The sequence below is a fragment of the Dendrobates tinctorius genome, unplaced genomic scaffold, assembly GCF_039654945.1.
Source record: "Dendrobates tinctorius isolate UK_male_01 unplaced genomic scaffold, ASM3965494v1 ptg000038l, whole genome shotgun sequence".
NCBI lineage: Eukaryota > Metazoa > Chordata > Amphibia > Anura > Dendrobatidae > Dendrobates > Dendrobates tinctorius.
Genome location: NW_027361706.1, coordinates 5,093,874 through 5,106,135, shown reverse-complemented (window position 1 = coordinate 5,106,135; position 12,262 = coordinate 5,093,874). Strand labels below are relative to the sequence as shown.

Here is a 12,262-nt window from a genome sequence, read left to right as displayed (position 1 = left end):
CTTTTGCACCGGTCAAATTCTGTTTAAATGCAGATTGCACATTTCCTGTTAGTACAATAAACCTCATTTGAATCCAGAAATATAACTGAGTCCATCAGTTATTAGATATATGAAACTGAAATAGCTGTTGCAAAAAACAAAAAACTGTTATAAAGAAAAAAGGTTAACATTAATAGGGGTGCCCAAACTTTAACATATGACTGTACATCTTTCCTAGATCAAAAGGTGAAAATTATGATTTTTTTTTTTTTAATTAAATGGAAAAATTACTATCACTTTGAAATAGATGGCAACAACATTTCAAAAGTTTGACCCAGCCGGATCTACCATTGTGGAGCATCTCCTCTTTTTATAACAGTCTGTAAATGCCTGCAAAGTGAAGAGGCAGATCGCTGAAGTTTTGGGAGAGAACTGTCCCCATAGACTGATGCATGATTCTCCCTGCTCCACTAACTGGGGTCTTCTTTGCCTGATGTTTTATTTACCATAATAATGTGCCAGGTGTTTTGCTTTTTTTTTCCCATAACCTGAACTTTTCTTTTGCAAAAAAACATGCGGACGTGAAGAGTTGCAGTATGTGGTTTAGCATTGTCTTGCTGACATATGCAAGGCTTTCCCTGAAATACACATCAGGATGAGAGCATATGTTGATCTAAAATGGCTATATAATGTTCAGCATTGATTGTGCCATTCATGTTAACGACTCCTGCCATAGGGTCTACTACAACCCCATACCGTCAGTGATGTAGGCATTTTAGCTGTGCGCTGTTAAATTTGTGGCCTTGAAAGTGGACTCTGTGCACAATTAATTATTTCTGGAAGTATTCCTGAGCCCTTGCGGCAATTTCCATGACAAAATGAGCCTGTTTTTAATGCATTGCCGACAGAGCATCCCATATTGACTATCCATGCTTCCTTCTGCACATTGATTTCTCCAGAATCTACAAATCTTTTATATTTTATATTATGTACCGTAGAGGAGATATTCATGGTCTCTGCAATTTAAAAATGAGGAACATTTCTTGAAACTCTTCCACATTTTGTAGAGTTGTTTACAGATTGGTGAGTGAATCTCTGATCATCTTTGCGTCTGAGAGATGGAAACATGGCTTTTCTTACTGTCATGTGACTTAGCTTTTTTTTTTTTTTTTATTAGTACTACTTCTCCGGCATCTAGTTAACCCTTTCCCAACTTTGAGATGTGTTGCTACCACCAATTTTCCAAATCAGTTAATTTTTATAAAATAAATGGAAAAATGTCTTCCAACTTGTAATTAGGGATAAGTGAATAGCTTCAGATGAGTGCTTATCTGGAAAGCTATAGCGCTTCCCGAACAGCTGCATCGGTAACCCGGCTACCTGGAACGCTCTTGATAATCAGCTGTACGGTGCCGCAGCTGTGTGACAGTCAACACATGCAGCTGTCGTGCAGGACACGTGATTACTGGAGCGCTCCAGGTAGCCGGGTTACTGATGCAACTATTTGGATATGCATTTAACCAAAGCTATTCGCTCATCCCTACTTGTAACATATGGTCTATGTTTCCTTGTCTGTAAAATATAGGTATAAGATTAACGAATTGTTGCTTTCTTGTTTTATTTACATTGTACACAAAGCCTCAACTGTAAGGCTATGTGCCCACGTTGCGTTTAAATCCGGACACTGAAAACCGGACTCCTTCCCAGAAATGCACAACATAAAGAAGGATTTTTCCAGCGTCTCCAGGAGATAAAATAATTGCTTTATTGAGAATATAAAATCTTCATACCATCAGGTAAAAACGACATAAAGAGGCGTATGGAGGGGAGCAGTGTTTGACAAGTGTGAGCAGCTTTTACTATTGAGGCTGCCTATGCGGCATCAATAGTAAACGATAGAATGTTAAAAATGATTAAAAAAAATCAGGGTATATTTACCTTCCGACGTCCCGCGCTGTCTCAGCGACGCTCCCGTTCCCAGCAATGCCTTGCGAGACCTGTGATGACGTTGGTCTCGCGTTGCTATAGCGATCTCACTAGACCGCTAGAGTCACGCGAGACTACGTCATCACAGGACCTTGCCGCAAGGCATTACTGGGAACGCTGAGGCCCGGGAAGGCAGCGCGGGACGTCGGAAGGTAAATATACCCGGATTTTTTATTCTTTTTTTTTTTTACAGGGGTATGATACCCAGGGCCTGGAGGACAGTCTCCTCTCCTCCACACCATGGGTACCAACCGCACATGAGACTCTTAACTTCACGTATGGTGGGCATAGGCACATGCGGGAAGTAAGCGATTCTCATGCATTCCTATGGGTGCGGAATCGCGGCAATTTGCGATTCCGCACAAAAGAGTGAGCATGCTGCGATTTGGTGCGGAATCGTGGCAATTTGCGATTCCGCACAAAAGAGTGAGCATGCTGCGATTTTTTCCGCGATGCGATTCCGCCGCTGAAAAAAGCGCAGCATTAGCACAGCATGTGCGGAATGCCATAGGAATGCATGGGGTGCGTTCTGTAAAAGACTTTTAAACGTTTTTGCAGTGTTTTCGCGCCGAAAATCGCGGCAAAAACGCTTAAAAATCGCATCGTGGCCACACAGCCTAAGAATTTTATTTGCTTAAATAAAAAAAAAAAATTGAGGGACATGTAAACGAAAGTTATTGAGATAGGCGTCTTGAAAAGGTCTAGTAAATGTGTCATGAAAACGCACTACTGAAAAAAATATCCAAATTCATTAGATCCTGACATTTTTCAGCTCAAAATACTGGCGTACATGAGGTGGCTTAAAAGATCAAGCCTGGTATACTAAGCACCAAATTTATCATCCCATATGTGCAGTTTTGATGAATTTATTAGTTTTAACCATTTTCATCGTCTCCTATGGGACTACTGAATACTTACATCAATGAATAAATAAATTCAGGAAAACGTGTTAGTGCTAAATCGAGGAAAAAAAAGGAAGAAAGTAATTATACAATGATAAAAAAAAAAACTTTAATTTTAAAGTGCAATTCTTTCAGTTTATGTAAAAAAATGTATTCACTTGATGTGTAATGTACATGACTCTGGTAAGGTCTATTTTGTGACCTGACCACAAACACCAATCCTACCTCTCCCCGGAAGTTCCCCCCAAACCCCCTCGTAAATAAAAGTTCAAACAATTCGTTTTTACTTTAGATAAAAATGGAAACAGCAGCAAATTTATTATTGATAATTAAAACAATTGATGAGATCCTCGAACCTACAAAAAAAATCTGGTGATTTTCCCATGACATTGCCTCTCCCCTCCCAGACTTACTCCTAGCCGTGTTCAGCTGCTCAGGAGCACAGTGAAACCGAGGGAAGAGGTTGTCTGTCCTCAAATACCGTTAATATGAACCCGACGTTCCATCACCGGGTATCACCCAAATCTCACCAGATCACCATCAAATAACTATCCAATAAAGGGGATCCACGTACTTAACCCCTTTATGACCGCTGACGGGATAGTATGTCAGCGGTCAGACTCCTGCTTTGAGGTGGGCTCCGGCAGTGAGCCCACCTCAAAGCCGCGACATGTCAGCTATTATAAACAGCTGAAATGTGCCCGCAATAGGCGTTAGCGGAATCACCGTCCACCCGCGCCTATTATCTAGTTAAATCCCGCTGTCAAGCGCTGACAGCGGGCATTTAACTAGCGCTTCTGGCCGCCGGGCCGGAAGTGAGCATCGCCGACCCCCATCACGTGACCGGGGGCCGGGAACGCGTTGCCTGGACAGCCAGAGGTCTCATAGAGACCTCTATGGTTGTTCCAGGCAGATAGCTTTGAGCGCCGCCCGGTGGTAAAATTAAAACCTAAAAGTTCAAATCACCCCCCTTCCGCCCCAATCACAATAAAAAAAAAAAAAAAAATAAAAGAAAAAAAAAAAAAAATCACACATATTGACGGACAAATAAAAAAGTTAAGGCTCTGGGAAGGAGGGGAGCGAAAAACAAAATTGAAAAAAAAAAAAGCTCCGGTCATGAAGGGGTTAATGAATCACCAATCTGTAGCCAACTTCAAGGACCCACCAACGCCACATCGAGAGCACCTTGACCACCTCAAGTGCTTGAGACTCCACCATCCAGCAATGCCTTTGCCCTTTCTATCCCCTCCTGTAACCCTAAAGTCCACAAATCTATCCCCACCGCATTCAAGTGCACTCCATCCGCTAACCAAAAATCCTCTTCCATAAGATCTAGATCTGCATGGCGCACTACCACTCCCCCGTTCTGTACTACAAATTTGGATACCACCTTGTTGACCTTAATGAGTGCCTTGTTAATCTTCTGAACCGACCATACCCCCAGTCAAATCTTCCTGGGTACAATGTCAGACCACACTACTTTCAAACTCGGGAATGCCGACCATAGCCGCATCAGATGTATTTTAATGTCCTTAATCAACATCCTCCCAGGGTGGACCCCCAGGTCATTACACCCCACATGCAAGACTAAAATGTCTGGGGCCCTATCGAGGTGAACAGCTCGGTAAACCTCATGTACCACCCGATTCCAGGACATATCCCTAAAACCAAGCCACCCAATTAACGCCATCTCCCTTGCGAAACCCATCTGTCTCCCGTCAGTCCATCTGTCTGCTCGCAGCGCTCCCCAGTGAACGCAAGAATGGCCTAGAATCCAGACTAGAAGTGGAACTGGTCCTGTAATTAAACAAACATAAATTAGTGAATTTTAATAACCATAATTATTAGCTTCCCCGCAGCCCTGAGGTCGGACCAATAACGCTGTGACTCCCACCGGCCAATCCTCCTCACAATCTCCGAGCTCAACAACCCCACCCCCCACCCCCACCCCAGCTGCCTCTGTTGCAGCCCCAATACGAAATGAATGGCCCACGTAACTGTGTGGATCTTTCAGTTTATGTAAAAAATTTATTCACTTGATGTGTAATGTACATGACAGAGAATCCAAAAAGAGGCAGAGAAGAGAGGGTTTTTTCCTCAATACATAATAAAATGCTATCTTTAGGTAAGAAACGAAAAAAAAAAAAATCTTACAAAGTCATTTATATATAAATATTTAGTTTATATTGCAAGTAGATAGAAAAAAAATCTATTTTATATTCCACTTATTATCCCACTCAGAATGCAGTGCCGTCTCCTGATCCGTTGGCTGACTGTATGAATTTGTGAAATTGTTTTCCCCTGATGTTTGGTTACCCAGCATAGGAGGGTATACACTAGATCCAAGAAAAGTCTGATGCGTGAGAAGGTTGAAAGGGGAAATACCCAACGGCCTGCTATTGTAGTCCCGGAAAGAGAGGTCATCTCCTGTCACACTGCTATTGTCACCTGTCGTGGAACCGGCTGTGGAGATGGGAGTCACCGGCTGCATGTAATCGGCATCTACGATGGGAGAACTGGGATTTACGCCCTCCTTCTTAGCATCTTCAGCTTCTGATAGGCTTGCAGCTTTACCTCTCTCTGATTTAGGGTTTGCAGAGTTGGCGCATAATTCAATTTCTAGCGATCCATCAGCAGAATCCAGGGACATGTCGTCGTCCTCTTCCTTAACATCAGCTGTGCCGAGAGCTGTTTTACAAAGAGAATTTTCCTAAATAATTGGCCACATAAAATGAGACATTACTTATTCAAACAATATAAAGTCAGAACTTTCTGGAATTTCAGAGTCTGTCATAGGCAAGGAAGCAATTTACCTTCAAGTACAATTAGGATCTTATTAAAAAAACTCGGGCAAATGGTCGTATTAAGTACAACCACCAAATTGAAAAAAAAATACTGCACCACACATTTTAGCAAGAAAAACGGTTTGTCTTATAATCTGAAGGCAGCTTCCTGTGATGGAGGAGAACACAGACACCAAGACCCTCCGGATCACAAAGAGAATATCTTTCTCTCCTCCTGCCCAATACTGATCGATATGATCAGTGCAGAGCAGGAGAGGAAGCTACCAGGAACTGCACAGAGACTGCATATCCCGTGCAGTTGAAGGAACTTCCACCTGTATGATCACATGACGTGAAAGGTCCAAGAGCTAGTCATATGCCTGGAAGAAACTATAAGATGTGCTAGGTCTATATGTGGATACATATAATGCTAATGCTGCAGAAAAAAAACACTATTACATTCCTACTCTACCCTATAGCATTAAAATTAGTGAAATAACTTGGTGAGTGGTGGTGGTGTGTGAGCATGCGTAGCGCAGTGGGAAAATGTGCAGAGAGGTGAATAGTGCTGTGTGTCTGTGTGTGTAGGTGGAGGAGAAGGCAATGATGGGGGTGGAGGAGGAAATGATGTAAGTGGTGGAATGGGCAATGATGGGGGTGGGGGAGAAGGGAATGACTGTGGTAGTGGAAAAGACAATGATGGGAGTGGTGGGGAAGGAGGCAATGATGGGAGTAGTGGAGGAGAAGGCAATGATGGAGGTGGTGGAAAGGGCAATGATGGGGTGGTATGGAAGAAGGCAATGATGGAAGTGGTGGAAGGCAACAATGGGGTGGGAGAAAAAGCAATGATGGAGGTAGTGGGGGAGAATGCAATGATGGTGGTGGTGGAAAGGGCAAAAATGGGGGTGGCGGGGGAGGAGGAAATGATGGGGTGGCAGAGGAGAAAGCAATGGTAGTGTTGGGGAGAAGGCAATGATAGAGGTGGTGAAGAGTGCAATGATGGGGTGAGGGGGAGAGGACAATAATGGGATGCAGGGGGGAGGAGGACAATGAGGGGTGTGGGGGATTTGGATGGGTGGGTGAATTACAATGGACTCAGGAACAGGGGGAGATGGAGGAAGACATTATTATCGCTTATGTCCAACACAGTCCCTTAGTATATAGTGTACGTACTTATGTATAACACCATCCTTAGTTACATAGTTTCCTCTTTTATTATGTGTAACACCGTCCCTTATTATGTACCATCCTCTCTAGTTATATATGGTGCCGTCCTTTATTATATAGCTTCCTCTGCTGTTATGTACAGTGCTTTCTCTTACATAGTGTATTATTGTTAATTTTGCTATTCACAGCGCCCTCTTATTACATAGTCCGCTCTCTTTGTAGATATAAAATAACTGCTGATGGAGCAGCCGGTGACCAGCCTACCAGTTCATCAGCTCCTCCATTAAAAAGGAAGCTTTCCCATGCTCCATCAGCCATCATTGTATTATACAGCTAACAAGACAGGACAGCATGAAATAAAAAACAGGGCTCTATAAAATCCAATATATAAGGGACGGAACTATACATAACAAGAGGGCACTGCATAAGGGGACAGCAATATACATAATAAAGGCGACTATGACAACTTTATCTTCCAAAAGGTAGGGGAGAAAACAAGGGGAACTGCTACCTTGGATCTAATCCTTATAAACAGGGAGGATATGGTTGAGGAGGTAAAAGTGGCTGGGACCCTAGGAGGTAGCGACCATGCTATTTTAGAATTTTGGATAACTAGAGGAGGAAGACCTGTGAAGACTCAGACGTCAAGGTTAGATTTCAGAAAGGCAGATTTTAAGGGATTCAGAAAGAGAATTGGAGGGATCCAATGGCTGGATATCCTTAAAGACAAAAATGTCCAGGAAGGATGGGAAATCTTGAAAAATGAAATTCTCAAAGCACAAATGTTAACAATTCCGAAAAGAGGGAAGAATAGGAAGCATTTAAGGAAACCTGGATGGATGAACACAGAACTTAAGCACATGCTAAAAAGGAAGAAAAAAATGTTTATAAAATGGAAAGAGGGAGGCATATCTAAAGAAGAATATAATGCTGTCTGCAGAACCTGCAGGGCACAAATCAGATTATCTAAAGCTGACAATGAATTGAGGCTTGCAAGAAATGTCAAAAGCAATAATAAAGGATTTTGGGGATATGTCAAAAGTAAAAGAAAAGTCAAAGATGCTATAAGATTTTTACAGGATGAAAATGATGAAATGGTAAGACAGGATGTTGAGAAGGCCGAACTTTTAAATTCCTATTTTGCATCTGTTTTCTCTCAGATAGGAAATGTAACATCAACTGTACTTCACTGTCCTAGTAAGGAAATAGAAGAATCCAGGATATCTATAAACAGAAAGATAGTGAGAAAACACTTAGCTAACCTAAATGAATTCAAGTCTCCAGGTCCAGATGAATTACACCCCAGAGTACTGAAGGAGATAGCAGAAGAAATTTTTGAACATCTCTCCATAATCTTTGAAAATTCTTGGAGAACAGGAGAAGTCCCAAAAGACTGGAGAAGAGCAAATGTTGTTCCTATCTTCAAAAAGGGGAAGAAGGTGGACCCAGGCAACTATAGGCCGGTGAGTCTGACTTCTATACCAGGAAAGATCTTTGAACAAATTATTAAACAACATGTATGTCAGTACCTGGATAAGAATGAAGTGATTAAACAGAGTCAGCATGGGTTTGTAACTAAAAAGTCATGTCAGACTAACTTAATTTCCTTCTATGATGGAATCACTGATTGGGTGGATCAAGGAAATGCTGTAGATATAGTATATCTTGACTTCAGCAAAGCATTTGACAAAGTATCTCATACAATCCTTATTGAAAAAATGACTAAGTATGGAATGGACAAGGCAACTGTTAGGTGGATTCATAACTGGCTTAGTGTTTGGACCCAAAGAGTGGTCGTAAATGGCTGCACATCCAGTTGGAAGAATGTCTCAAGTGGGGTACCACAGGGCTCTGTCCTGGGCCTTGTATTATTCAACATCTTTATCAACGATTTAGATGAAGGAATTGAGGGTAAACTGATTAAATTTGCTGATGACACAAAGCTAGGAGGGATAGCTAATACTAGACAAGAGAGAGGATTCAAAAAGATATAAATAAATTGGAGAAGTGGGCAGCAACTAACAGAATGGTTTTTAACAGGGAAAAATGCAAAGTACTACATCTGGGCAATAAAAATGAAAAAAGCATATACAGAATGGGAGGAATAGGGCTAAGCAACAGCACATGTGAAAAAGACTTGGGTATATTAATAGATCACAGACTGAATATGAGTCAACAGTGTGATGCAGCAGCAAAAAAGGCAAATGCAATTCTAGGATGTATTAACAGAAGCATACAGTCTAGATCACGTGAAGTCATTATTTCCCTCTACTCCTCTTTGGTCAGACCTCATCTGGAATATTGTGTCCAGTTTTGGGCGCCACATTTTAAAAAAGACATCAACAAACTGGAGCAAGTTCAGAAAAGAGCGACCAGAATGGTGACCGATCTGCAAACCCTGTCTTATGAGGAAAGGTTGCAGGATTTGGGAATGTTTAGTTTGCAAAAGAGAAGACTGAGAGGAGACTTAATAGCTGTCTACAAATATCTCAAGGGCTGTCACATTGTAGAAGGATCAACTTTATTCTCATTTGCACAAGGAAAGACTAGAAGCAATGGGTTGAAACTGAATGGGAGGAGACACAGATTAGATATTAGAAAAAACTTTTTGACAGTTAGAGTGATCAATGAGTGGAACAGGCTGCCACGAGAAGTGGTGAGTTCTCCTTCAATGGAAGTCTTCAAACAGAGGCTGGACAGACATTTGACTGGGATGATTTAGAGAATCCTGCCTTGAGCAGGGGGTTGGACCAGATGGCCCAGGAGGTCCCTTCCAACTCTATGATTCATGTGTGTGTGGAGATTATTATATATATATATATATATATATATATATATATATATATATATATATATATATATAAAAGTTAGTGTGTGTTCGTGCGTGCGGCGTCTGTGTGTTTGTGGGCGCACATGTACTTGTGTGACCACGTGGGCGTGTGTGTGTGCGTGCGGCGGGCGTCTGTCTGCGGATGTGTGCGGTAATGCTACCGGCGGTACTGTCAGTCACAGCGCTGAAGGATAATGCTAGCAAATGTCAGCGTGATTATGCAGCTGTCTGTCACCCGTAGCGGTGACCTGCGGTAAAAAAGAAGGTGTGGTCCGATGAGACTACTGCTCTCATCCGGCTATGTCTGCTATCACTGATAAGTGACAGCAGGTGCCGCTGATGGGAGAGTAGTATCATCTGCCGGCGCCTGTGCTCACAGAGAAAAAAAAAAAAAAAAAAAGGTAAAATTACATACATATTCACAAAAATAAATACACATTATACTCACCGCACACCAAATCCCCGAAGCACTTGTCTCCTAGAAATAGTGTAAAATAATAAACAAACATATACTCACCTGTCCGCCGTAGTCCAGGTAATCTGAGTGTCCCACGGTGATCTCACGTGTAGAAGTCATCGGGAAATTTGACCGCTCTACCCGGCCTCCAGCGATACAATGACAGGAGGTATTATCTCCCGCAGTGTATCAGCACCAGTGCGGTCACTTGCGGCACCACTGCGTGGAAAAGTTCTCACATAGCGGTAGTGCCGTGAATGAGAGCACCGGAGCTGGTGAACTCGAGTGTACTTTCACGGCAGCACAGTGATATACTGCGGGAGATATTACCTCCTGTCAGTGTATTGCCAGAGGCGGGGTAGAGCGGTCACATCTACCGATGTGAGAGAACGAGGTGTCTGGGGTTAGGCCTTCAGTAAGTATGGTAAATTAAGATCCAATAAAGGAGTCTGTGGGATTATTTCAAATAAAGGACTTTATTTTGGCTGTACCTTTATTTACCATGCAAGTATAACAGAGGCTGGACAGACATCTGACTGGGATGATTTAGCGAATCCTGCTTTGAGCAGTGGGTTGGACCAGATGGCCCAGGAGGTCCCTTCCAACTCTACGATTCTATGATTCTATAGGAATAATAATGGATAGGTGTCTTATAGACGCCTGTCCATTACTAAGCCGTGGGCTTGATATCACTTGACAATACAAAGGTGACATCAACTCCACAAATATGAACCCCACTTGCCACCGCTACAGGGCAAGTGGGAAGAGCGAGGCTAAGTGCCAGAATTGGCACATCTATAAGATGCACAATTTCTGGGGCAGCTGAGAGCTGATGTTTTTAGCCTGGGGGGTGCTGATATCCATGGCCCCTTTCCCAGGCTATTAATATCAGCTCGCAGCCATCTGCCCAGCCTTTGCTGGTTTGATTTTATAGGGGGACCCCATGTCAATTTTTTTTCTGGGGTTCCCCTGTAAAGCCAGTAAAGGCTAAGGAAGCATCTGTGAGCTGATAATAGCCTGGGAACCTTTATGGAATGGTTGGCTTGGAGTATTACTATGCTCCAGCCCTTACAGGTAGGGGTTAGTTTAGGTAACCGGGGAAGGGGTGTGTTTTGTAAAGTGTGCATATAGTTGGATTAATTTGATAAATTCAGATTGCTGGGAAAAGTGGAATGAAAACTTGTGGAGGGTATGGGCTAATATTTCCCTGGATTTTCATGGGTGTGTCAGCTAGGTGTCTCTCATGGAATATCCAAGGCATGAGAGAGAATTAAAAAAACCGGATTACTTACCGGTAATACTCTTTTGTAGAGTCCACGACAGCACCCACTGAGAGAGGGGATCCGCCCCAGGAACAGGAAACCTACAGAGAGATAAATGGGGCGGTCCCCCTCGCTCCCTCAGTTTGTATTACCGAGAACAACGGAGGAACCGCCATACATGTTTTAGTCATTTTGCTTGGGCGATTCATTTATCTTACCCCTATGCAGTTTTAAGCTTACTAAGTTTTATCACATATCTAACTTAAATCATAATCTCCACCACCAAGGAGACCCATGTGTGAAAAAATTTTAACGGGAGGGAAGTGAGCGGGTGCTGTCGTGGACTCTACAAAAGAGTATTACCGGTAAGTAATCCGGTTTTTCCTCTTCGCCACGACAGCACCCACTGAGAGATTTTCAGAGATAATCACTTGGGCGGGCACACCGTGTTAAGGACTGATCTACCAAAAGTTAGATCCTCGGTAGAGGACAAATCTAGTCTATAGTGACTATAAAAGGTAGATGGAGAAGACCAGGTTGCAGCCTTACATATTTGTTCAATTGGGACGTTCGCCCTCTCGGCCCAGGAGGATGATATGGCTCTAGTAGAGTGCGCCTTAATCCCCAGTGGAGGGTCTTCTCCTTTTGTCAGATACGCCATTGTGATCGCATCTCTAATCCATCTGGATATCGTGCCTGATGTAACTGCAGACCCCTTCCTGCTGCCCTGGAATGAGACAAAAAGAGACCTACTCTGCCTCCAGGGACTGGTCCTATCAAGGTAGGCTAGCACAGCTCTCTTCACATCTAAGGTGTGATATTTCTCCTCGTCCTGTGTTGACGGGTTCTCATAGAATGAAGGTAGGCATATCTCTTGAGACCTATGAAATTTAGTT

General features: G+C 42.8%; 1 protein-coding gene across 3 annotated transcripts in view; it reads right to left on the bottom strand.

Annotated features, from left to right (window-relative positions):
- Positions 1–4,875: 4,875 nt before the first annotated feature.
- The window catches only part of TASOR (transcription activation suppressor), a 208,983-nt gene continuing 201,596 nt past the window's right edge, over positions 4,876–12,262 (bottom strand). For all 3 annotated transcript variants that reach the window (XM_073574135.1, XM_073574137.1, XM_073574136.1), the window contains one exon: positions 4,876–5,555. In XM_073574135.1, coding sequence (XP_073430236.1) covers positions 5,077–5,555 — 479 coding nt within the window. In that variant the 3' untranslated portion in view covers positions 4,876–5,076. The remainder of the gene's footprint in view (positions 5,556–12,262) is intronic.